Below are 27,856 nucleotides of genomic sequence, written 5' to 3' on the forward strand. Positions count from 1 at the left end.
CCGTGTCCCCCATGGCCTGCTGGGTCTTGTGTACACACACACACACACACACACAAACACACACACACACACACACACACACATCACACATAATGACTGTGGCTTTTCCGAGAGGTTTGCAACTCACTATTGCCGTTATCATATGATCAGTTTTGTGTGTGTCTGTCTGATTGTGTGACATCTCTAATAAGAATGCTCAAATGTCACCGCCGGACTGCACAGGAAGTGAGCCGTCTAATGCCTTCAAGGCTTGCCAAAAATAACACCATCCAAATAACACAACTGTTTCTCCCACTACCTATTGTGTTCACACAGGAAGTGTGTGTGTGTCAAAGAGATAGGTCTCCGTTCGGATCCCTTAACACCATCTCTTTCAAACACACACACTAAAGCTCAGGTTCCCATCATTGTTTGTCCATCAATATGTGTTGTCGTTTCAAATCATCATTTATTTATTTCACATGCTCGTAAAATATTTTTTTTAGGATTCTTTGATGAAGCATTTATTTGAAATGGAAATCTTTACTGTGACTCCTGATCAGTTTAATGCATCCTTGCTGAATAATAGTATTGCTTTCTTTCGAAAAGGAGTGTATCAGTGTTTTGTCCCATGTGTAACGTCTGTCTCTCTCTCTAGATCTTTTACCGTGTGGTCCGAGAGGTCCAGCCGGGTGAGGAACTCTTACTGTTCATGAAGGCTGAGGAGTTTTCATGTGAGACCATGGCTCCAGACATACACGGTGAGTTTGCACTCGCACACACACATAAACGCACACACGAATACACTCGCTTGCTGACTCACTTTTTGTGTTGTCCTGCAGAGGAGCGTCAATACCGCTGTGAGGACTGTGACCTAAACTTCGAGTCTGGTTCAGAGCTGTTGGACCATCAGAAGCATGCATGCGGTCCCCCGCCTTCCTCCGGCTTCAAGCTGTCTAAACAGGGTCTGCCCAGCGCCGGAGACGATGCTGATCTCGACCCGCTGCACCTACACTCTCTCCCTCTAAACTTACCCCGCTCACCGCAGGAGTGTAAGGAGTGCGAGCAGGTCTTTCCTGATGCACAGAGGTAGTTTTATACTATTTTTATTTTATTTTATTTGTTCCCAACACAAATAGTGTAACATATAGTCCCTTATATGAAGCTGACTAACTCTAACCATTCCCCAAACATTATTTTCTTTTCTTTTTTAGACATGCTTTTAACTTTTGAGAACATCCCGGGGATGTCTCTAAAGAGATTTAGCTCCCTCCCCGATGTTAACCCAAACGTGATGAAATCTAATAAATCTGTCTTTCTCTTTTTCTCTCAGTCTGGACACTCACTCTCTGTCTCACTCCGACGAGAGAGAGTATAAGTGTGATCAGTGCCCGAAGGCCTTCAACTGGAAATCAAACCTGATTCGCCACCAGATGTCACATGACAACGGCAAGCACTACGAATGTGAAAACTGCTCAAAGGTAGAGTCCAGACATTAGCAAAGACATTTGTGTAAAAACAGGTGTCTCTTACTTTTCCCAAATCTGTTACCTCAAACTATAAAAAAAATGGTGCTAAATGCAAATAATAAGAAGCAACTAACCGTATAATCATGCATAGTTAGGAGGATAGCGAAATAAATAGGCTTATCAATGTATAAAATGGAGGTGAACATTCTTTGTTGTGAAACTTCAAAGGTTGTACGTCCAGTCAAAATCTACTGTATTTTAGAGCATGAACCTATAGATGTTTACAAAGATGTTTTTGTTTACTTTTGTACAGTATCTACATCCTGAAGCAAAACCAGTCGAGATCCAGAGTCCCGTATCTGTAGGCTGTGTATGTAAACTTCCTCCCTGTATTTCTCTCTATTTACCCAGCAGGTGTTCACAGACCCCAGTAACTTGCAGAGGCACATCCGCTCTCAGCACGTGGGGGCTCGAGCTCACGCCTGCCCCGACTGCGGCAAGACCTTCGCCACCTCCTCAGGCCTTAAACAACACAAACACATCCACTCTTCCGTCAAGCCCTTCATATGTAAGTCACTCAGACCCTTCATATGTAAGTCTGCATGCTTTCTACTCTGAACACCACACTGCAGAGCTGGAGAGCTCCAGCATCCTTTTGAAATTCCTGCCAAAGTCTGAATGTTTGATTCCGGATTCTAGATTGGTCCACTCCAGTTTTATAGTCGCATGGTTAAAGACAACTATACCTTCAATGCACTTTAAATAAAAGCATCTATCAAACGTTTTTTGAAATCTTGTTTTTTTAAAAAGACTGGTGGAGCTCTCCGGCTGGCCTGGGTTTTCCAGCACTTATGTTGATGTCAGATCATCCTGATCTTGCACTTTTTAAAGTCAACATGAAACAGCATTTACTCCCATTTTTACTTCCAAAATTACACATTTCACAGAAAAACGATATTCAGGCAAAAGAAAAAGAAAAAAAACTTTTTTTTTATTCATCAGGAATTAATTAGATTGTGAAAAGTGGCAGCCAGAGAGGATTACGTTTTTTTCTTTTTTATATAAAACCATACACTGATGAATCATGCACAGTAAGACCAGGAATGTGCATTATTAAATAAAATGGGGGTAATTTTGTTCTCATGTTGTCTTTAACACAGGGTACTGAGAATTAAATAACCAATAACCAACAAGTATACTAATATTATACAGTATATTAATTATAATGAATATTATTATTAGTAATAATGTTAAATTGTTTAATATTTTTAGTTGATATTTATATCTAATTAATATTATTTTTCATTCAATACAAATGTGTGATTCTGTGTTAATTTGCTATATCCTAAAACGACTTTTTTTGCAGGCTTGGATGTTTGATGCACTGTATTTCCTGACTGTGTGTGTTTGTACTGTACGTGTGTGGTCTCTGTTCATGTGTACACTCCATTTGTACTGTGTGTGATGACTGATGGTTCACTTTCCAACACCTGAGTCTTTTGATTCTCAGGTCAAATCTAGAGTAAATGCTACTGACTATATTTATACATACCAAAAAAGTCATGTTCTTATAATCATATCAGCTTTGAATCTTTTGGTACACTCAATGCATGTTTACCCTAGACTTTCTTACAATGCTTGTCAGTAAACCAGCTCTGCAATGCCAGTGCATGACCTTTGACCTCCAAACTCATACGCGAATGACTTGAATTCTTAATCTCATCCTGAATAAATACCTCACTTTCCCTCATAGTGCTTTAAACGTCTTAAACCGTACTGCTACCTCTGAACTTTGCCCAATTGAACTTCTTGCATTGACCCTCGGAGTGCTGATCCCACACAGATCGTGTAGACGTGCACCCCCCCCCACCCACCACATATCAGACAGTAACTAGCTTGCTAACTCCATTCCTGGAAAATCACTACCACATGCAGCCCAGCTCATACAGAGACTAGCACACAGCCATTTACAGCAATCAGCATTTGAACAAGCACAGCTAACAACACTTAATGACCTCGCAACAACACACACACTGAATACACCACACACATGCACTTTGATTCGTATAAGCCCAGATATGCCCTCTAGTCAGCTGCCTTCACAGCCTTGTGTTTATAATAATTTATAATATATCTTTATTTCATTCAAAAGTGAAAAGTTTTAATAAAATATAATTCAATCAAATTGTACTCAGTTTCAGCATTTCAAATTAGTCACTTATAAGGTTTCATGTTTTGAAACCAGAGCTATAAACTCACTCATGCGCCTTGGTTTGCATGTATGTGTTAATATACTTCACTCCGCATTTGTTACTGAGACAAACATTGACAAAAATATAGCTAATTATGTTCAACTACAAGAGGAAAATCTCTCTTTTACACAAACACTCATGCACATTTATTTTACTACTGGCTGTTCACCACTGCGGAATGTGTTTATAATATTTTGTTACGGTTTATTAAGACCTGACAAAACACAGCACTCTGAAGTGCCCACAGATCTTCCCTCACACACACCCTAGATTTCACACCTGTTCATCCGAGTGTGTCCAGTTGTTCACAATTATATAGCGATGTGTCTGTGTGTATGTCCGCTATGCTTCCTGAATGTACAATATCCAAGCTGTAAGTATGTGTGTGTGAACAAAAAAACTCACAATTTTACTCATTCTTGTGTTGGTCCAAACTTGAAAGCATTTCTTCATTTTTTTTTACCTTACAGTGAAAGTCAATGGGGTCCAATGTTGTTTTGAACCCCACTAACTATCACTGAATGGACAAAAAGAGTTCTTCAGAATATCTTCTTTTGTATTCTGCGGAAGTAAGTAAGTCATATAGGTTTGGAACAACATGAGGGTGAGTAATAATTTTCTTTCCTTTATCTTTAAGTCTTCCTTTTACCTTGCACTAATATTTACTTCCCATCTCTTGATCAGTCTCTGTGAGTGACCGACTCCATAAACACATCCCGCGGTAGAACCTCACACCTCATGCAATCTGACAGGGATTAGCAAAACCCCCCTGCTAGACTCCCTAGCTTCCATAAATTAAAAAAAAATGTCACGTTTGCAATAAGATATGTGATTATGATGAGAAATGCGGGTGGTTAAAAGGCTTCATTTCACACTAGAGGTGTTAGATTGGTAATGTATAGGGTGATTTTATTACTTTCAGAGTGTGCGTTAGGGATTTAACTGTATACACTGTCGTTAGGACAGAGTGTGTGTGCAAAGACATGAACAAGAGTTTAGGATCCATCATGAGTTTTCAAGAATGTTGTGTGAAGATTGAAGTGTGTGTGTGTGTGTGTGTGTGTGTGTGTGTGTGTGTGTGTGTGTGTGTGTGTGTGTGTGTGTGTGTGTGTGTGTGTGTGTGTGTGTGTGTGTGTGTGTGTGTGTGTGTGTGTGTGTGTGTGTGTGATAGACAGAGACGTCGCTTGGTCCATGGGAACGGACCTGCGGGAGAGGATTCATTCAACTCTGTTTCCTTCTCACGCTTAAAATAGAGCCATTGTGATGTCCTTGTCTATGTGTGTGTGTGCACCTGCGTGTGACATTGCATTCTTTTATCTGCCATCCTTGCTTATCCTGCATTTTTGTTTGTTTTGTTAATGGATGTGTGCGACAAGCCAAAACCGTCCTTTTATGCCGTATGTCCATGTCTCACTGTCTCTAGGTGAGGTCTGCCACAAATCTTACACGCAGTTCTCCAATCTGTGCCGCCACAAGCGCATGCACGCAGACTGTCGCACTCAGATCAAGTGTAAAGACTGTGGCCAGATGTTTAGCACCACATCATCCCTAAACAAGCATCGGCGCTTCTGCGAGGGTAAAAACCATTTCGCTGCTGCTGCAGGAGGGTTATTTGCCCAAGGCATGGCCCTTCCTGGCACCCCTGGCCTGGACAAGTCCGCACTGGCTGGAATGAGCCATGGGAGTCCTGGTTTAGCAGACTATTTCGGGACAAACCGGCACCATGGTGGGCTGACATTCCCAGCCGGCCCTCCAGCATTCCCATTCAGTTTTCCAGGACTTTTCCCATCGGGCATTTATCACCGGCCCCCTCTAATCCCATCCACATCACCCATTAATGGCCCTCCGAGCACTGAACTACGGAAGAGTCCACTAGTGTCCTCACCCATCCCTGGGTCGCATGACCTCTTGAAGAGTTTACGCAAGGATTCGTTCAACAGGGAGGGCGAGAGCATGGAGCGTCAGAGAGAAGGATCCGTCTCCAAGCCAAGGCACGGCGGGAAGATGAGCGACCAGTCGGAGAGCAGTGATCTGGACGACGTCAGCACTCCGAGTGGGAGTGAGCTGGAGAGCACTTCGGGTTCAGAGTTGGAAAGTGAAGCAGAAAGCGACCGGGAAAGAGTGCGAGTGCGGGAAAATGGGAAAGGGCCGAAAAGGAAATCCAGTGGGTTCAGCAATGCCCAAAGCCCAACTCCTGTTAGCTCCAGTAGTAGTAGTAACACCAATAATGGAAAAGACTTCCCTGTGCCAGGGCTCGTCCAACCATCTTTGGATGAGCAAACGGCTGTTTCTGGCGCCGTTAATGACTCGATCAAGGCAATTGCCTCCATTGCTGAGAAATACTTTGGTTCTACTGGACTTGCAGGCCTGCAAGACAAAAAAGTCGGAGCATTGCCATACCCTTCCATGTTCCCTCTATCGTTCTTTCCTGCCTTCTCTCCATCAGTCTATCCTTTCCCTGAAAGGGAGCAACTTAGACCTCCAGGCCACAAAGGGGAGCCAGAAAGTCCTCCAGTTGAGGGTAAAAAACTTAAGGGCAGAAATGCTGAATCACCTTTTGACCTCACCACCAAGCGGAAGGAAGAGCGTCTCGCGGCCACCTGCGGCCCTTTGAAACCAGAAGCCTCACATGTACAATCAGCCAACCAGGATCAGCCGCTGGACCTCAGTCTTGGCGGGCGAAGTCGAGGAAAGAGCGTAAGAGGGGAAGAGTTAAAAAAGAACCCTGTCTTTGGAGAAGAGAGGGTGGAACCAGAGCCACCCAAAGCCGACCCATCCCTCCAACACGCAAGACCTACGCCTTTCTTCATGGATCCCATTTACAGGTACTGTCAATCACATGTGCTTCCTACTGTGTTAGAGTAATGGAAAATATTTAGTCCGGTTAAACTCGCTATGAGAACTGATAGAAATTTAACATCAGCAGGGTTGAGAAGAGAAAGATGAACGATCCATTCGAAGTCCTCAAGGACAAGTATATGCGGCCGGCTCCTGGATTTCTCTTCCACCCACAGGTGAGATTTGTCAGAATATTTTCCCACTGCTGACTTTATTTTATTTTATTACCTCATCCCCATAGTCCTGCACAAATCATTAGCCTATTTTCAATTGGCTCTTTCTGTGCTACTGCAGTCAGTGTTAACGCAAGCTATTCCAGACTCAAAGGCAGATAAAAACACTGACATTAAAGCTTTCTCATCTGTTAGTTCCCACCAATGGTAACAAAAAAAAGATGGTGCATAAATTCCACTGTAAAAACATCAAGCATCTTGTTTTACATGCACAATTACCTGATAAAAAGTACCATTTAAAGTCTAGATTTTTATATTTGTGTAAATGAGAAGTGTTTGGGAAACATTCATCCTGTATATCCCATTATTTTACTGTAATGACAAATTTCAGTTTGGTGTATTTCAGATGCAGAAATCGCTTACAGCTGCTTTAAAATCAGTTCAGTACATTAACCAAATTCGAAGCAATTTTAAACGCTAACATAACATTACCGTACTTGTCCAATTGAATGCAATTTCCAGTATTGACCAAATAACTCCTCGTGATGCTAGTATTGACATAATAGCTACAGTATGTTGGCAGTAGCTTTACAGGGCCCCAGTGTTTTAGCATTAGCATAGCGACTCCTATGTTCCTCCGTGTGGTTCTTTAACTGAGTGATCAGCTCCAGATGTGAGATTCAGGCGGGGTGGGAGCTTTGTGACACGTCTCTGTGTGGGTGTCTTTGATTATGATGTCACAATATGATACCCTGTTAAACTGCCAGACACTGACCCATATCCCTGTATGTGTGTGCGTTTGCGCGTGTGTGTAATGAGTGATTTTGTCAGAGTATAAGCGTGTGGTTTTGTGCCTGAGTGTCAATGTACCTCATTTGTGTGTATTAAGTAACCCGTCTGCTCTATGTCATTGTGTGTTCGCTATCAGTGTTCTGTAAAAGTAATACATAGTTCTCATATAAACCCACACACACATGTCTGGTACACATAAAGACCCTGAAACGCACACATAGACGCTTACTGGTGTAGTGTTTTACTGGCTGTTTCAGGACAGTGTTTTATGGGCTGTTTCATTGGCCTGATTTATTCCCCGTGTATGCTTTGTGTCTGTGTGAGATAATATCCACATGTCCCTGACACACTGCCTAACGAGGTGACCTATCAGCATCCACTTTACTGCACTATGCTCACTGGACTCTCTAATCAGCACCAGGGATACTATTGACAGCACAGACGTATTATGGGAAATGCAGTTTACAATGTACTGTATTAGTTTGATGCTAGGCAGTAGAGCACAATACAAACTTTGGGAGATCAAGTGGATTGTTGGGGGAGGGGGTGGTGAAGAAATCATTTTTATTTATTAAAGTTATTAAAGTTTCAATGCTTTTATAGTCAGAACACACTTGTTGCATTTTAATTAGTTATTAATTATGATACAAATATTATTGTATTATATTAATATTTTACCATATATATTAAATAAATAAAATGTTTTTTATCATTAGTCTTCAGAACATTTGATGAAACAATATATTTTCTATTTTCTACCATTCCATAATTGTCGTCCATTCCACCAGAAGAAGAAAAAATTATAGCAAAAAGAATTAGACAACCACTGGTTAAAATAAAAATCTATAATTGTGAGATGTTAACCTTTACTAAACATCACATTGCATAATCACACACCATCAGTCTGATGCTTGATTTTGATATGCTGTTTCCCTTCTGTCCTGCCCCCAGTTTCGCATGCCTGATCAGAGAACATGGGTAAGTTACTCCAAACCAAGTCATTCATGTGCTTCCACCACACACACACACACACACACACACACACACACACACACACTCACATGCTTAATAATTTCATGCAAATCACCCTGTTGCTACATGTACATGTACACTGCCGCTCACTATTAGCATGTGTAATGCATGACTCAAACAAACAAATGCATGGACCAAAGCTGCATCTCCACTGTCGGGCCGAAATGTTCTAGGAACAATAAGGAACGGCTCCAGTTATATTCCGGCTTGAGATTTGTTCGGCACGATTACAAACCGTTCTCAGCCCGGAATTCTCATCTCGGTTGGCTGACCGTGCCGAACCGTGCCGGCTGAATGTGTGTAGTGACATCGCAACTCAGGATTGGTCACTTGTCTGTTGCCTGGCTAACAGTTTCTCTGTAGCTGGCTAAGTGTGCTATTGAAGCGGCGTAAACTCATATGTGACCCTGGACCACAAAACCAGTCACGAGTCGCACGAGTATATTTGTGGCAATAGCCAACAATACATTGTATGGGTCAAAATTATAGATTTTTCTTTTAAGCCAAAAATCATTAGGATATTAAGTAAAGATTATGTTCCATGAAGATATTTAGTAAATGTCCTACTGTAAATATATAAAACATTTATTTTTGTGAGTGAATGCTGCACAGTCGCGAACATAAGTGCACTACTTTAAAGGGGATTTTCTCAATGTTTTGATTTTTTTTGCACCCTCAGATTCCAGATTTTCAAATAGTTGTATCACCACCAAATGACATCCTAACAAACCATACATCAATGGAAAGCTTATTTATGCAGCAGCTTTCAGGTGATGTATAAATGTCAATTTCAGAAAATTGACCCATGTGACTGGTTTTGTGGTCCAGGGTCACTTATTAATTATAAAATGTATTGTATTTAATTGAATCGCTATTTACATCTCATATATAAGACTGATGCATTTGTATTACATTCAAAAGAGCTCTGTTATCAGCACCACAATGGAAAATAAAACCATATCCGCACCGGCTGGGCCGGATCGGCACAGATTGGAACGGTTAAGCAGAGAAAACGGTTTGGCCCGATGGTGGAAAAGTGGCTCATACCTAAAACAGCTCAATCTGGTCCAAAGTCAATTCCATTCAGAGAAGATTATTGCTTTGTCTGTAAACATCCATTCTTTTTTGCGTTATTTGTTCAGTGCATGGCAACAGATTGATTCGTTTTTATGGATTCAAGTACAGTAAAACAGCACATGATCTTCTATATAAAAACACACAACTACTCTTCAAATGAAACACACTCTGGTTGAACAGTGGAAGAATGTCTTTTGACTGTGCCCGTGTGAATGAATCTGCTGTGTTTATGTCATTTGGTGCTCTCATGTCTCCGCTCTTGTGTGCCAGTGTGTGTGTGTGTGTGTGTGTGTTAACCAGACAGAACAGTTGTTATTTCTGATGGCTACCACTGATAATGCAGTGAATTTGATTATTTACATAGAGAGAGTAACAGACCACGGCTCTGATTTGGGGTGGCGACACTCCCCGTACGGCATCGCATCACTGGAGGGGTAACAGTCTCTCTGGGACCCCTCTCTGAGCGTGTGTGATAGCACAAGAGGGGGTTTCCAGACCCAAGACATCTGGTACCCTGATAAGATCAACAATTGAAAAAGCTCTTACTAATGAAGGGCCTCTCAGACACACACTACTGAGAATGGGCAACTCAACAGCTGCCCTACCACAGCGAGAGAGATGGAGAGGGTGAAGGCTACTTAACCATCCAGGAAGTCCATTCCTTGCCGATCACAGATTTCTTTGGACTTAGTTGATACAGCAATCATAGAGATACCAATCTATGGTAATATGTTTAGACTTCAAGGACCAATCAAAATGGCTATAAAATATGCATGTGTGAATGTGAGTTTTTTTTTGTTTTACTTAGATGTAGTTTTTGGAGCAAACCTCTGGCCCGGAGTAAGGTTTTATTGCTCTTTCGTAGCTCAGAAGTCTTAATGGAGTCTGCTATGGTTCGTGTAACTTTGTCTCAGATGTTTCTCCTAAAATACCTAAGGAGAAAAGAGACACAAATGTGATAATTGCTGACATGCTGTAAAATCATAGAGCTATAACAATTAATGTTGATAGCATAGTGCAGATCATGTTCGAGCTCATATTAAAATCAACTTTTGATTGCAGACTTTGCTATTGTGGCAAATATAAGCACAGTTTGAGACATTGTCAATATCTCTTCTCAAAATCTAAAGGAGTCACAAATGAATTAATAGGGTATTTTTCTCTGGAGAAAAGTCATAGAAGCAGGAGACATGAGCAAAAATCTTTATTTGGTCCGCATTCAATCTCATTGTGCAGAGAAACATACGGAAATAAAGATACGGGAGAGATAATCCTATGGTGACAAACGTTCACCGAAAATACAGTAAATCTGTCAAAACTAAAGGGAAAATAAGTTAATTAATTTCAGTATATGTACTTTATGACATATATATATATCTCACTGTATATTTATATAGTGTATGCACTCATTTAGATAATTAGATAACTAGATAAAAATGTGTTTACTCCAAGTGTTGTGATTTAGTGGTCTGGCTGATGACAATGACAATGTTTAGTTGAGTTCGAGATGCTAATAGAGTGTAGCCGAGCATTAGTCGAGAGAGACAGCACATCATCTAGATCTATGACAGTAGTTCATTAGATACACCTCTATCCCTCCTCTCTGTCTGTGATTTATGGAGAGAGGGAGAGAGAGTTGGTGTCAAACAGGTCTGACACTTCACATCCTCCCGGAGGACGTGATCCTGACGTTCCAATGGAGAACTTTAACTCCCAGCTGTCATTCCTCATCAAACGTCCAAATGATCTTGCGTGTTGATCTTTCTCTCTCTTTCAGTGCCCCATTCTTTGTCCTCTCCTTTCACATAATACTTGTAAATGTAAAAATGTATCCCCTTTCCTTTCTTAGATTTTTAGAAGAATACACTGCAAAAAAAATCTCCAAGATGAATTTTTTCCAAGATTTTCCTAAGCAATGCCATCCACATTAGTTTCATTTTACTTGTATGTCAACAACCTTTTGTGTCGGTTTCATTCATTCCTACAATAACACAGAACTCAGATGACTTCAGGTCTTGGAGGAACTTGATGAGAAATGAGACTGAGAAATCTGAGCGCAGTTTGAGACCTTGTTGAGATCAAGCAGGAGACACAAGCCCCCATTGGCTCTCAGATAAACTTTCTTTCTTTCTTCCTTTTTAAAAAAAAAACTTCTCTACTGTATTTCCTACTGAAGGAAACAGACTTTTTTTGTGTGTTTATGTATGCAAGTCTGTATGTGTGTGTGTCATGTATGTCTTTCACTGTGAATCAGGACTGATTTGTCACCAAAACCTGAAATAAGTAAAGGGGAAAATTCAATACACGCATGAAATAATGCAAATCCGCTGTGCTCTCTGAAAGCCCTGACTGTTGCGCTGTGGTTGATAGGCCCGCTCGCCTACAGGGACCCCCCACCCCCCCTCCCTCAGCTCCGTCCCCTCCCTCTCCTTCCTATGATATCATTATTACTGCTGTCTCAGCCTTGATCAGTAATGTCAACATCTTTCATATTGACGAATGTGCTGTCTGCTCATATTGTGCACTGAATGCTTTATGGCCAACATAGGACATGAATCACTCCTGCTCTTCAGTGTGGCTCTCACACACACACACACACACAGGCACAGGCCTTATGTTGTTCTCATTCTCTGGCCGACACACACATGTAGCTCCTTCCCCTTTGAGAGTGTGTCCATTTCTGATGAAAGCAACTGTTAGGCTTAATTAGTAAATTGGCAGCAGTTCTTATCCACATGAATCTCTCTCTCATGAATGTGTGTGTGTGTGTGTGTGTGTGTGTGTGTGTGTGTGTGTGTGTGTGTGTGTGTGTGCACATGTGTGGTCCATCTTATAACGTGCATTGTTATTTGTGTTTGTGCGCCAAAATTGGACATTACAGATCAGTGAAAGTATTTCACACTGTTATCCGATAGTGAAAGTTCACGGTCAGCGTTTCCCCCCCCCACACACACACACACACACACATCTGTGATGACAACGCAACTACATGTCAATAAATGCGGGTAACACAGTGGGGATGTGTGTCCTTAAAGACCTCACAATGAGCTAATAAAACTCTTCTCTGTCTCTCGCAGATGTCAGCGATTGAAAACATGGCCGAAAAGCTGGAATCCTTCGGCTCTTTGAAGCCAGACGGCGGTGACATCATGCGTTCCGTTCCCTCCATGTTCGACTTCCGGGCTCCACCCACCACCCTTCCTGAGACACTGTTACGCAAGGGCAAAGAGCGCTACACCTGCAGGTAACCAGGGTGATGAACATCGACTTCGTCTCAGAACATCATGGCCATATCTTAAAAAAACACTTCAATTATCTACTTTTTAAATACCATGACTGAAACCATATATATAAATCCACTATTCTTTTATGTATAATTGTTTAATAGATTATACAGTATTTAATGCAATTAAATCAGAAGTAACTGTAATTAAATTACAGATAAATTAAGAGTAATCCCTTACTTTACTTTTTCAAAGGAAACGTAATTAAATTACAGTAATTAATTAGTAATGCACTGGTAAACAAACAAAACTAAGCAAGTTATATATAGTAACAAAAAAAAAATATATATATAATATATATATATATATATATATATATATATATATATATATATATAGCAAGTTAAACAAAACTAAGCAAATTATATAGTAAATTATTGTAACTGGCACTGGATTATTATTTTTAATTATGTTTAGTATTGACACTATATAAATATTTCATTTTTTAAATATCATGGTTGTCACCAATACCGGCATTTTGTGACACCCTTAAATAGGATCAACTAAAATGTTTAGTATATTACCGGTATTTATTATATAATTTGTTATAGTGATCATATTTATAATAACTTGTTTGTTTCATTAATAAGATGTTTCGGTAAACATGTGTTTGATGTTTAATGAGTGTTGACAGCACTGAGCATGGAATGCAGGGTGTTTTTGGGAAGCCTGTTTGTGTGTGTGTATTGCTGAGTATTGTTCCTGGAGATCTGTTTCCTTCCCCTATAGATACTGTGGCAAGATATTCCCACGCTCGGCCAACCTTACAAGACATCTACGGACACACACAGGAGAGCAGCCTTACAGGTGACACACTCTCTCACACACATACATACACACACACTAATACATACAGTTATTCACATACTCAGCAAATAGCATGTAGCACATCTGTCGACACTGCTTGAAAAGAGGACCAGTGTAGTGCTGCATACACCGAATGAATCCGGGGGTATTACTGACCAGATATGGGTAATACCACGGGTCCGTATACTGCAGAAATGATACCCATTCGGATGCATGTTACTGACGTATTCTTTCGTGCAATGGCCATTTGTTGCCATGGATTAATGCACCAAGATGCTATATTGAAATATACTGGCAGAAGAATGTCATTTCTGTTTCAGTGTTTTTTCAATAATGCAGTATAATCTGTACACAATCTATAGAGAGTGTGTAAAAAGAAAAGTAAGAAAGTGTTTGCTTTTGAAGTGAACTGTTCTTATATTCATCACAGAAGACTAAATGTTCTGTCAGTGAATACTTGGAACTATGATGGAGGTTAAATTTGTGATTTTTAGGACAGGGAAAAAGTCATGGAATTGAATAAAATCCTAAAATATCATGGAAATCTCTGTAGTAAATGTGATTTTTGTCATTTATTCTTCGATATATGCAGTTATTGTCATTGGGAAAGAGTGAGGTGAAGTCAATGAGCGTGAAGGACAGACAGACAAGGAGACTGAAAGAAGTATGCATGAATAATAGAGGCGATGAGTGCCGTACAGCTGTGGGCCAGCAAAGGCAGCTGGGTAATTAGGCCCGTGTTTGGGCCTCAGACTCTTTCAGGGAGTATTGAAATACTGCACAGAAACAGGCGTGCGCACACACTGCGTTTGTGGTCCGTCCGACCACAGGGGAGGTTTGTACAGGGCTGTGTTACTTTCCAGATAGCCTCAATCTCCTCGTGCTGGCAGGGCTTTAAACGAGCCGGTGATCAGCCTTTAACTACAATTTAATTTCTATTTTTTCTGTTGCTTTTGGAGGGGGGGCGAGACGAAGAGAGCGAGGGAGAGATAACAGGTTCCTGGGAGACGCAGTTTAGCGCACAACTCCACGGTCGAGGGGAAGATACGATCGCGTAATCATACGGGATAATTCTGCGTGAAGAGACTTGGCACATGCAGTCGTTTTCAAGGCAGAGGGAGGATGTGGACGAGAGAGTTTGAGTGTTACTGAGTTGGCCGAAGATTAGAGACAAAGAGTTCATGACCACTCAATCACCCCGCGTGTGTGCGAGACAGATAAAGAGAGAGAGTTTGATTTCTCGTGTCTGTGTATTGTATTGTCTAATCATGTACATATGTGTCCGCAGATGTAAGTACTGTGATCGTTCGTTCAGTATTTCATCGAATCTTCAGCGCCACATCCGTAACATCCATAACAAAGAGAAACCCTTCAAATGCCACCTGTGTGACCGCTGCTTCGGGCAACAAACCAACCTGGACCGGCACCTCAAAAAACACGAGAATGGTAATTTATCAGGTATACACACACATTAATATATGCAAGTACATATATATATGTATATGTATGTATATACAAATATATATATTGTTCATCACTTTTTATTTACATTTGTTAGCAACTGAATAATAATGTTGTATTTTATGTGTAGGCACGGCGATGTCGTCGCCCCGTTCAGAGCTGGACAGTGGCAGTGCCATCTTGGAGGACAAGGAGGATTCATATTTTAACGAAATCCGAAACTTCATCAGCAACACGGCACGCAACGCCACATCTCCGTCACACTCCGAGGAAGGGTAAATATCATCTTCTTCCGCTGGTACACTAATACATACAGTGTTCATATATAGACTTTAACTTTTAAACGCAAAAACGTCGAATTTGTCATCAGAGCCTGGGCTTAGTGGTTAGTGAATGTGCTCAAACATTGAGCTTGTACAAGTTCACATCAATCTTCACATCGGCTGTCAGTCCATTTCCTTGTCAAATATGACTATTTTATTTTATATGTATCAATACATATACATTTATATTTATATTTTACATTACATTATATTACAATTTATATTTTATTAAATTTTATTAGATAATTATTTCATATTTTTATAATTTTTTTAATCAAAATATTGTTTTATTTAAAAACTTTATTTTTATTTATTTCAGTCATTTTAATTAATTTATTAATTTATTGTTTAAATTCAAGGTATGTCAGAAGTTATGTTTAATTTTAGGTATTCACATGAAAACTCAAACTTCAAATCAGTAACTTACCGAAGAAACTACACTCAGTCATGTGCGGGTTCACACACACACACACACACACACACACAATCAAACTCACCCGCAAACGGAGCGTCCATTAGGCTGTCAGTCATCAGTTGGCGCTAGTTGCCTGCGGCAGAATGGAGGTTATTATACACAAACATTACTGAACACAACACTTCTCATGCCTTATTCATTAACCCTCACCTCTGAGTGAATACCATCACATGAAAGGAACGGACTGGTATCGCAGTGTGTATTAACCGCACATGTGAACGTATCTGTGTGTGTACATATATTCTGTATGGTTGTTAATCATTACCCTGTCGCCTGCGGTTTTTAAGAGCAAAGATTGGGGCAGGTCTCCAGAAGGACGTGATTACTGATTGGACGATTGCGAGCGCGTGCAGAACGCTGTTGACTTTTGGCTGCGTGTGCGTACATGAATTTTGCCATCTGCATATGATAATTATCGCTGATCATTTCCCAGCAATGATCATCAGGTTGGATGACGGTTTAAATGTTTGACCTGGTCATCCGTGTGTGTGTGACAGATAAAGATCTTAGGTTTTTTGATTTCTACATTGTTTCATTAAAAGGATCCTAGAGTCATTACAACATCGACTGTGTGTGTGTGTTTGCGCGCGTCCCACATCTGGTCCCAACATGTGTTTTGTGAACAGGAAGTAGGTGTGGGAGAGGAGGTCAGAGGTCGCTGAATGTTTCCTGTCAGAGTGACTGCTCCTGATAGATACTTTATCCTCCACAAATTACCACAGCTCTCTCTAATTAGCCGATCTGTTTTCATCATCACGCTAGCGTTGCCTCTCTCTCGTTCTCGCGGTATTAGCGGGGTGCAGAGTGATGAGAGGAGGTGATTTCTGGGATTATCCGAGATGTGAAAAGGGTTAACCCTCGCGCAGTTACACTAATCCGAGGAATGAACGGAGGTGAGAGATGAAGCCTAGAGGGAAATGTTATTGCTCAGATGTTGCTCTTTTACAGCTCAGCAGACATAATGCATTAACAATCTTTAGATGAAATCTGAGACAATCACAATATTGAGCTATAATATCAATATGGATAGCTGACCTAAAATGTCTCCTGGAAGATAAAATTTGACTTTATTTGCAGATGGAAGCAAATGGATGAATGTGGATGGAACAATAGACAGAGATTGTAATATGAATGCAAATATTTCTTATCAAATCCTTCCAAGAGGACATTTATTACTATTTTAATTTTATATATTATTATTCCATTCATATATTCTCTCTCTGATCCATCATTTCTGGCTCATTTCCAGTTGAGGTTCTTTAAACATTGTTATTAGTGACACCGGTGGCCATTAAGTGAACTGCAGCAAGCAACTTTGCTATCGTGCACACGTAACATAGAGACTGAACTTGATTCAAGGCCCTAAAGTGCTTTTTTATTCGTTGCTTAGAAGTAAAAAGAAGTTGGAAATATCTTTGTAGTGATATGATGTTAACGAACATCCAGACGCAGTCAACGCTGCTGAGAGCGACGCTATAGGAATATGTAAATATGTGCTGCGCGCTTTTCTCTCAATAGCAGAATAAACACAACAAAAATGACAGCGGTGAGAAAACAATGTGGATGTTTGCATCAGCTCTGAAATTCACCGGCATCATGTCGACAGATATAATAAAATTACACTATTATGATAGTTTGGTTATAATGTATGTTGAGACTATAAATATATACCGATCTGGCTATGTGAGACTATAGTTTGAGTTAATCTCTTTTCACTGCATGACACATTGACATTACAGTACAGAATGGCTCTTTCAACATCATCCTGAACATTGTATAAGCATTCGTTTCATGTGTCTCAGAACGGAACTGAGGTTATCGGACGGGCGTAAACATCACATGCATTGATTTTTTAAAAATCAGTCTACAGGCTTTTAAAGAAAAACTAGGAAGTTTCATTACAAGCTGTTTCACACACTGCCAATACAAAAGCGATAAACACATGACAATTTGTACATATAGCCCCTTTAATAGATATTCTCTTATTGAGATCTCTCGATTAGATGGAATCTTTCTCTGATAAATTTTCATTGCAAATGCAAACATCTGTATACACAAACTTATATTTTCTTATCCTCTGTATTTGCAATTTTTCCTCTCTGTCTTTAAAGTTCGGATGGGAAATTGCTATTTTTAAGTTGAGGAAAGAGTAGAATATGGACAAAACGAGTGATTCAGCCTTAATGTGTCTCCTTTGGCTGGCGTGTGTGTGTGTGTGTGTGTGTGTGTGTGTGTGTGTGTGTGTGTGTGTGTGTGTGTGTGTGTGTGTGTGTGTGTGTGTGTGTGTGTGTGTGTGTGTGTGTGTGTGTGTGTGTGTGTGTGTGTGTGTGTGTGTGTGTGTGTGTGTGTGTGTGTGTGTGTGTGTGTGTGTGTGTGTGTGTGTGTGTGTGTGAGAGTTTGGATAGCTGGCCTCTGTCTCTGTGGGGAAATGGCTGCTTTGGCAGCTCCTTCTCTCCACTCACCAAATGGACTGTCAGCTAAATATTTGGCCTATTAGATGAATTGGAGATAAAGAAGAAAATAAACGAGGGAAAGAGGAGATGTGAGCTGTCTGAGTGAGAAAGAGAGCTGAAAATAAGTGAGAGGAAGTGTAGAGGCCTGCTGTCTAAGTGCCGCGCCGATGGGCGTCTCGTTTCTGCCAACCAGGGGCCCTCGTAACTGATGACAAACAGTCTCTTTCTCCAACACACTCGCCCTCTTTCTTTGAGCATTTCCTCTCATTTAGAAAGCGTGGGCATGTGGTTCTGCTTTTTAAGGTGGTTTATTTTTTCGAGACAAACAGAACTAGGTTTCAGCGCTAAATGATTTTCTTTCTGTAATCAGGGATTGGCGTATCAGTCAAAAACTCATGCCTGCATAACGTCATTGCAAACGATTCTCTCTGTTCTCCGTAGGCTCAACGGCAGTCATTTTGATGCCGACAAAGCCCTGCCTGGCCAGGGGTCACGTGACCTGGACGAAGAAGAAGGGGAGGAGCTCGGAGCGGAGGAAGAGGAGGCGGAGAATAGCGACTGCGCCAGGAAACCCAGCGAGGATGGCGTGCCTAGCGGGCTGGACCATGACATCATAAACGATGACATGGATTTCGAGGGACCAGACGATCTAGAGAACAGCAAATCCTCACCACAAAGGTGCGCGTGCAAAAAAACACCGGAAAGTACTCGGTATATCCATTCGTTTTTTTGGTTGTAAAAACGAATCTCTGGATGGTTTTCAGGTTTAATGAGGATGAGGACGATGAAGATCACAGCAGTTTCTCCACGCTGGATCACATCCGTCACTTTAGCATGGAGGACGGGGATCTTAGCGACAGTGACGTCGGCAGCTTCGGCCCCGCCCACCTGCAAGAAGGCATTAAGCAGCCTCTGTACAGGAAGTCTAAGTCACAGGTATATATCACCATGACCGTAGTCAAATTGAGTATCAGATTTCCCATGAATAGAGTTTGTGTGTTTGTAACTGTATATCTCTCTTGTTCACAGGCATATGCTATGATGCTGTCTCTAGCTGATAAGGATCCACTCCATTCGTCTACCCATAATGCCCCGATGTGGCACAGTTTGGCCCGCGCTGCAGAACCCAGCGCCATTCAGTCTCTCAGCCACGTATGACACTTCTGTGTAACCATGTGACCTAACTTAACATTGTGTTACACTACCGGTCCACACACACACACCTGCACAAGTGCCCAAATCCTCATGCCATACGCACCAAGATCCCATGTACATGAACAAATTATCGATTGACTGTTTGATCAAGTACAGTTAGTAGGAATGACAGTAGTGTCAGTAATTTCGGTGGTGATGATGAAGACGATGATGACAATAGTAGTAATACGTAATAATAATTGTATTTATTCTGTCAAGTTCCAATGTTTTGCACAGCAGTGGCAGCTGGTGAACAGTTTTTGAGATTGCTAATGAAACGTCGGTGTCATGTTTGTGAGTTTTGTCCGCTAAAACCGTAGTTACTAAGAGTAACAGATAATTAGAGTCTTCCACGAGACGGATGTGATGGCAGATTATTCAGGCACAACCGCCTGCCGGCCCGCGAATATATTTCGGATTAACAACATCACACACGCAAACACAAATACAGACACACAAATCACAATCATGTGTGTTTTTCAAGCATTTTAACAGTTTCTTTTACAAACTTATGCGAGGGGTCGTGGGGTTCAGTGTTTCTCTTTTCAGATATTCTCCAGAAGTTTGTGAATTTAAAACCGTAAACCGATATAAAAGGTGTGACCTTTAGACCTCTCACTGACGCTGCTTGTTAAAAAAAAGGGAGTAAGGAGCGAGACAGTGACTATTTTCAAGTTCTGTCCAATTAAAGCACTGCATTACCTTCAACCCACTTTCCCGCCAGTTTGTGCGGAAAACAGACGCTCTTTTTAAGTCGTTTCTTTTTTAAGTTTGGATGAGTGGTTGTAAAAAATAAAAAAAAATGCTAGCAACTTTTTTTTCTAAATTGAGAAAAACTAGTGTAAGAACTGAATCTGTAGAATTCGCGTAAAGGGCATTTTATCGTTTTCCACGGTAACCTTTTCCATTAGTTGGCGAACGATACCACTAAATAGCCTGAATGCTAGTCTTTAGCTTCACCGTCCTCGTGTGTCTTTCATTTATAGACAATCATGTTTTTTTTTCTTGTTGTTTGTTTTTTTTGTTTTTGTCTCACTTTTTATTTTTCTTGGTTGATGTCTCAATGTTATTGCTGTGTATCTTGAAAGTTGTATTTATTTCTCTGCAAACTGTAGTTTGTTTACTGAATAGCACTGCTCTCAAGCGCCCCCTTGTGTTGAAATGAAGAATTTCTCACTGAAAAGTTTGGGGGACGAGACTCTACTGGGGTTTGTAGAAGTCTGAATGCCAGATAGTATTAAACGTTCCATCACAGCTTATACTTCTAATAAAACTGGTAAATGATATAGATATTACTAGGTTTTTTTGTATGACAATTTATTGATTCAACTGTAAAATATAAATAAAAAAAGAGAAAATCGAGGGGGGGGGGGAAAAAGGAAAGAAGAATTAAAACAGCTGATATTATTTCTTCTTAAAACGCATGATTGGTCCAAGCTGTACCTGACATTTTCTATGGTTGTCTGCAAGCTTGTGTGACGTTTGGGTCCATGTTGAGTTCTTGTGCCAAACCTTTGAGAAAAGCCAGATTTTGTTTATCCTCACGAGGTGAAGGACCAGATCTTTCCTATTTCACTTTGTTTGTTTGTTTGTTTGTTTTTGTTTTTTGTCGATGTTTATAATCCCATTTTTAAAAGTAATCAGTGAGTTGAGGTACTTCTGTTTTAATGCTTTCTACAATGTAACTGTATTGCATTATAATTCAATACTGTGGGAGGAGTTACTGAGAAATAAAAAAAAACTCCTGTGTGGGCGTACTGTGCACTCTCCCAATGTCTCTGTCTCCCTTGATCTCTTTGACACGTCAAGGTCATATTTCAGGCCAAAACCAAAAGAAAAAGATATAATATATGCATAAAGAAAATGAGGCCTGTTTGTAGGACCCAGATTGTTTGCATTGTGACAGCATTTTTTATTTTACAGACCAAAAGTTGCTGGTGCCACTTTGGCACAGACGATAAACGCACATCTTTCTTGAGAACCCTTCAGATAGCCGCTCTCTCACACACCCACACTCGTATTATTTCACACGTTCACACACACTGGCAGACAGACACAGCGCGAGTCTGATCCCCGGTCATCACTCTCACACAGGCCCACTGTCCCGCAGCCAGCGAGAGTCTGAGGGAGGCAAGAATGCGCACTGCACTCGTTTGTTTGAGGGAAATGATGGATGAGGTGGAGAGATGTGATGACCTGGCTCATCGCTCAAACTCTCAATGAGAAACAACATTCGACTGACATCTCTCTCTCATTGTTTAAACGGGATCCAACTTCTCCAGCCAACCCGGTCACAATCCCTCGTTCTCACCCTCATAATTCTCCCTCTTTCCTTCCTAATCATATTCCCCATTGTCTTTCTTTTTACATTTCCAGAGGGGTGCCATTTTTATCACTCTCTCTTCCAGTCCATCTATTCTTTTCCTTCTGTCCTTTCCTCACCCTGTTATTCTCCTTCTCTCTCTCTGATTTGTGGTGTGTGAATGCCATTGTGGACAGAGGGGTGATGACTGCTGGTCTGGGACCGAGGCTTTGTGTGTTTGTATGTGATGAGAGGCAGGGTGGGATTTGCTTGGGAAAATTCGTTAAGACCTCTTTTGTGTTTCCTGCCATTTTCACTCAAGATAATCCCGATTTTGTTGTCCCCGTCTGACTTACGGCGTTATAGCGACACTGCAAAGCAAAGACAAAACACAGTAACTACACGGTGAGTTATGACTGACTCAACCCTACCCAAAAAAAATACAATTTCATAATTTACTCATATTGTTCCAAACCTGTATGATTGTCTTTCTTCTGCAGAACGCAAGATGATATTTTGAAAAATGTCCATTCAATAAAAGTCAACAGGGTCCAATGTTATTTTGGACCCCATTGACTTTCATTATATGGACAAAAAAAAGTGTCCCGCAGAAGAAAGTCAGTCATAAATTTGGAACAACATGAAGGTGAGCAAATGATCACAGAATGATCATATTTGGGGTGAACTATCCCTTTAAAGCTGGTTCATGGAACCCCTAATGGCAAATTGGCATTCTCTCGCCAAAGAGAAACTTAATTAGCAAAACTTTTGTAATGTTAATTCAATTAAGATTGATTTAATTAAGATGAATAAAGCATTTATTAATTTCACAATTTACTACGACATTATTCAAATCCAACGTTGTGTGTTAACATGATTAATGGACTTGCATGAGCTAACATAAACTAACAATGAACCGTTGTATTTTTGTTACCTACCGTTCCCAATCACTAATAAATACTGTAAAAACTGTATTGCTCATTTATTAGTCGATGTTAGTGAATGCGTTGGACCTTTTTGTACAGTAAAGTGTTGCAGAGACCAAAGTTTTCCCATATTTAAGTCGAAACTGAAATGTAAGGTGCACAGCAAAAGCGGTGTCGCACTCATTGATAATTGATGACCCGCTTTTGGTCAGTGCAAGCCGTCAGTCTCTGAGCTCAGCGGGGCGTCCTGCTTTGATGAGGTCATCATGGGTCAGCCAGCTCTGATGAGGTCACAGCAGGTCGTCCCACTTTGATGAGGTCGGCTGGACAGGGGTTTGTGGGTGCTGTAGTAGGGTGAAGGTGATAATGGGTCTACAGAGGAGGAAAAGAGGCCAACATGGACCATTACTGACCAGCTGTTTGCCGTGTAAGTCTGTCATGTGCGTGCGTGCGACGGCGTGAAGGATCACAGGCCGTGGCTTATGCAGGGCAGCATCTCAACACTGTCGATGTGTGTGTGTGTGTGTGTGTGTGTGTGTGAGCCCCTCCCGAACACACACGGTCACATTTGTCCTTCTCAAGGGAGTGGTTGCGTTTAATGGTGGGATTTCCCATTGCTCTCATCAGAGTGTATGGATCTATCTAATGAACTAATGAGTCTTTTGGCATAGGTACAGAACAGCCACACACACACACACACACACACGACATCCCACTCTCATGTGTGTGTTCAAACACGGGCCCCTCTCTTTTATGTGGACTGAAACATGCCCGAAGACTCTGCCACCACCCCACAGTGGCACGGCAGCCCGGGTCGGGACATCTATCATGAACCCTGAGTGCAGGGTGTGACACTGCTGGCACTCTCTCCCTGATTAACTTGGCACTGCTATTTGCCCCCGTGCCAGAAGAAACTGCACCCGCTGTGCTTAGGTGCGGGCTGGTACAGACGGCACTGTGTGCCTTTCATACATGATGGACATATAGAGAGTGCCATCTTTAAAGGGATTTCTCTTACAACAATAAGCCACGAGTGACCGTGTTCTTAAAGGTGCAGTAAGTGATTTATGAGAAACGCTGTTCATATTTGAAATCCCCAAAACAAACACGCCCTTACCAAAAGGAACAACCCCTATCTTGATAGGTCCACCCCCAAATTTACAAACACTTTATGCAACACAGAACCTCCATCCTCCTGAGTGTTTACGCCCCCTACTGCTGATTGGCTGTTTTTTGGGGCTCGGTCCGATCCACTTTCAACAGCGTTTCTCAGAAATCGCTTAAAACATGGTTGATCCTTAAGAGCCATTCACACCAAGGACGATAACTACAACAATAACTTAAACTTTTTAAAAAAATTATGTCTATGAGAATATAGCGAAGTTCACACCTACAAAACGATAATGTCACAGAGAATTGGATTTTCTCCAGCTGATGAACTTTAACAATAACATAGACAGCGAATCAGAACTCCCTCGACTTCAGTATTGTTCGAGTAAAACAGTAGGGTTCTGAAGGTATCTTTTCCATTCATTTTCTCCATATGGAAACTGATTTTTAATGATAAATTGTGCACCTTTAAAAACAGCATACTGTGAGCTACAGGTTTGTGAATCGATGGAATTTGCTTCTATTGAAGCTGTCAGCCCGCATTATTTTAGCTTATTTTTTAAAACAATCGTGTTTAACAGCTGAATTTGTGGTAAAAAAAAAAAAAAAAACTACATTACCCATGATGCCTTAAAAAATTCCACCAATCAGTAAGTCGAAAAAAGCTCTTTAGCTCCGCCTACTTCCATGAATCACGGTGAATGACATAACTGAGTCGGTCTCTCTCAAAATATATTTGTTTATACAAAAGTACTTTCTGGTTCTCAAATCTGATTGGCTGAGAGCCTTTTCCAGCCATACGATATCAACCCAGTATCAGCACTCCAATCGTTTCACCGTTTGTATCACTCCTGGCAGTCGAGCAAATCCACCATATTTTTAAAAAACAAATACTGTTGTTGTGTCACAAAATGTAGTTTTAAGAGTTTTTTAGGCAAGAATGTAGTTATTTAAACCTCAAATATGTGACTAATATATAATCATAGTGCCTATTTTACAATCTGTTTGTTTATGCGCCCGCTTTCGCAGATGCGAGCCCCAGGCCGTCAGCGGCCGTTCAGCGTTCATTTACCCGCAGAGAACAGCGTCATCTCGGCCAGTCCTTCAGGAATTTTCCGCTGGCTCTTATGTAGATAGTGTTTGTAATGAATTACATTACATATATATATATATATTAGGGGTGCAACGGTACACAGAAGTCAAGGTTCGGTACATACCTCGGTTTTGGGGTCATACGAGTTCGGTACAATGGAAAAAAGCAACAAATCCACATTGCTAGGTTTCTTTTCATTTATTTTGAACAGACAGTAGTGCAAATTACAGTTTGTTCCAGATTAACGTGTTGTGCATAGCCTCTGTCATTTTCTTTGCATGTTTATATATATATGTCAGTAGGAATAGTGTCAGCAGGAATTATCAGTTCACATTTCCAAACATTCCTTTTGTCATTAATTGTAATAATCCCGTGAGATGTCTGTATGCACAAGGAGTCTGACAACAGCCGGTATGATCCACACAGAGATCTGATCTCACCATCATCGAGTCTGTCTGTGGTTACATGAAGAAACTGAAAATCTGAGACAGACTAAATCCAGAAGACCTGTGGCAACATCTCCAAGACACTTGAAGAAACCACCATGCAAAGCTACAGTGCTGTGAAAAAAGATGTAGGCACTTGCTGTAAGGTGAGGATGCTTAAAAAAAAAAAGAATAATATCATAAATATATATTAATTATCAATTAACTTCTATTGACTAAATCAAATCAATATTTGGTGTGACCACCCGTTTCAAGAAAAAAAATCATCTGCTCTCATCCAAAAACAAACTCCAGCATATTTAGTTGCCAGACACTACTACATATTTGGTTCAGTGGTCTGATAAAACTAAAAAAAAAAATTGCTTTTTGGCAGCAAACACTCAAGATGGGTTTGGTGCACACAGGGATAAAGTGCCACATGTGTACAATTACATAAACTGCTGGATCTTTAATGTTGTTTTCTGATGGAGGTCCAGGAAATCTTGTTATTTAGATACATGGCATAATGGAATCAAATAGCAACAAATACAAAAATTAAAACCTGACTGCATCTGCTAGAAATCTTATAATGGGACTTGTTTGGATCCTTCATCAGGACCATGATCCTAAACAAACATAAAAATCAACAACAACAATAACAAAAAAGGGTAATGAGCACAGAATTGAGGTTCTGCCATGGCCACCACAGTCCCCTTTTGGGAACCCTATTAAAAACCTAAGAGGAAATTGTATCAAGTTGTGAATCTGAAGGATCTGGAGAGGTTCTGTATGGAGGAATGGTCTCTGATCTCTCATCTCCAAACTCATCAGGCATTATAGGAGAAAACTCAGAGCTGCTATCTTCGCAAAAGGAGGTTGCAAAAAGTATTGAATAAAGGGTGCCAATAATTATGGCTAATGTGTAATAGAGTTCATTATACATTTCATTATGAGCTTTTCTCCCCATTTTCAGTTTACTTCAATTAAAGGGGTTTTTGTGAATTGGAAGTTCATATTTGCCAAGGGTCCCGATAATTCTGACCCCTGACAATTAATGTGTCATCTTTTAAACACAATGTTAGGCTAATCTGAAGTTAAACATGCCTTGTATGTTTAATTTAATCGTCAATTTAGTCCTCGAGTAGCAGCTTTTGTGATTTTGCGAGAGGGATTTTTATTTTATTTTTTATTCTCCTTTTGTGGTCCATAAAAGAAAGAAGGGCATTTGACATTAAAACAACACCAGGGTGAGTAAATTATACTTTATTTTTATTTTAGGCTAGCCTAATCCATTTAAAACGCTTTTCAGGCATTGTGTCAACTAGGTTTATGACTTCATGGTGTCAAAAGTAGCCTTACTTTTTAAGTCGCTAACGGTTGACCAATTGATTAAGCAATTTTAAGCAAAAAAAACCCCCACGTTTTTAACAACAAAAGTGGCTTCAAAAACGTTTGTATGACTGTCTAACATTTTATGATGTAGTAGAAAAACAACAAATATATTTAATTTTGTTAACCATATCACGTTTTAGGTATACTTATAAATAAAAGTTGGCCTATTTTAAAAACCCAAACTCAAAAAATTGTTTAACGACCTTCTTTACCGCACATCACAGCATGTGTAGATCTAGATCATCAGATATAAAAAGATTTTAAAAAGTTTTTACTTTAGTGAATGATTAACTTGTCTTACAGTTGGCACAGACCAGAGACCATGTGATGACCATATGATTATATGCCCTCCAGTGAGGTTTCTTCTTTCTTCTTCTTCTGGCTGGACACGTGACAACTCGTAAGCCGCGGAAGGAGCGGCAGCCCCGTTAAAGAGTGGCGGTTTCATTCGGGTATTTGTTGTGATCCCCTGGGAAACGGGTCATTAGCGTTATTGATGGGCACTCAGTGCGAGCGGCGGATGCCGCCATGCATATGGTTTTAATACGACAAGACGTGTTAGGGAGAACGGTTTACTGTTTAAAATGCCTCAGAGGTCCGTCCTGACGTAGCGCCGTTTACGCTGGAATTGGATAAAAAGTCAATTATGCACTTGGAAACTCACTTAGCCTACCTTACAGATATCGTGCATGACGCACTGAAATTAAAGGTTGCTCATCAACTATAGTTAGGGGTTTATTACTATAATTTAAACCCTAAATATATTTTCACTGGTTTGTGGAAATATGCTGCCACATTTCCTTTCATTAATGTGCTGATACACCGCCACCACTTAGTGCCACAACAATCTAACACACAATCACAATTGTCTGATTGAGCACCACTTTCGATGTTCATTTTTTTATAGCCACATTCGGAAGACTATTATCACGTAGGCTGCTTTAACAGGTGTGCTGCTCAGTTGTAAGGAAAGTAGGGGCTAGTTGTCACAGGGTCTCT

The 27,856-nt window shown here is 40.6% G+C and overlaps 1 protein-coding gene across 23 annotated transcripts in view; it reads left to right on the plus strand.

Annotated features, from left to right (window-relative positions):
• mecom (MDS1 and EVI1 complex locus) overlaps nt 1-20,978 on the plus strand; it is a 166,864-nt gene extending 145,886 nt beyond the window's left edge. For 5 of the 23 annotated variants that reach the window (XM_079610419.1, XM_079610412.1, XM_079610420.1 and 2 more), the window contains 14 exons: nt 638-740; nt 822-1,068; nt 1,313-1,460; nt 1,860-2,040; nt 5,124-6,525; nt 6,624-6,714; nt 8,455-8,481; nt 12,690-12,856; nt 13,626-13,703; nt 14,992-15,161; nt 15,295-15,439; nt 18,857-19,093; nt 19,180-19,351; nt 19,445-20,978. In XM_079610419.1, the coding sequence (XP_079466545.1) occupies nt 638-740; nt 822-1,068; nt 1,313-1,460; nt 1,860-2,040; nt 5,124-6,525; nt 6,624-6,714; nt 8,455-8,481; nt 12,690-12,856; nt 13,626-13,703; nt 14,992-15,161; nt 15,295-15,439; nt 18,857-19,093; nt 19,180-19,351; nt 19,445-19,573 (3,297 nt within the window). In that variant the 3' untranslated portion in view covers nt 19,574-20,978. The remainder of the gene's footprint in view (nt 1-637; nt 741-821; nt 1,069-1,312; nt 1,461-1,859; nt 2,041-5,123; nt 6,526-6,623; nt 6,715-8,454; nt 8,482-12,689; nt 12,857-13,625; nt 13,704-14,991; nt 15,162-15,294; nt 15,440-18,856; nt 19,094-19,179; nt 19,352-19,444) is intronic. The other 18 variants (XM_079610421.1, XM_079610430.1, XM_079610422.1 and 15 more) reach the window with 16 other exon arrangements.
• The last annotated feature ends 6,878 nt before the right edge of the window (nt 20,979-27,856 follow it).

The sequence above is a fragment of the Phoxinus phoxinus genome (assembly GCF_949152265.1).
Source record: "Phoxinus phoxinus genome assembly, chromosome: 4".
Classification (NCBI taxonomy): Eukaryota; Metazoa; Chordata; class Actinopteri; order Cypriniformes; family Leuciscidae; genus Phoxinus; species Phoxinus phoxinus.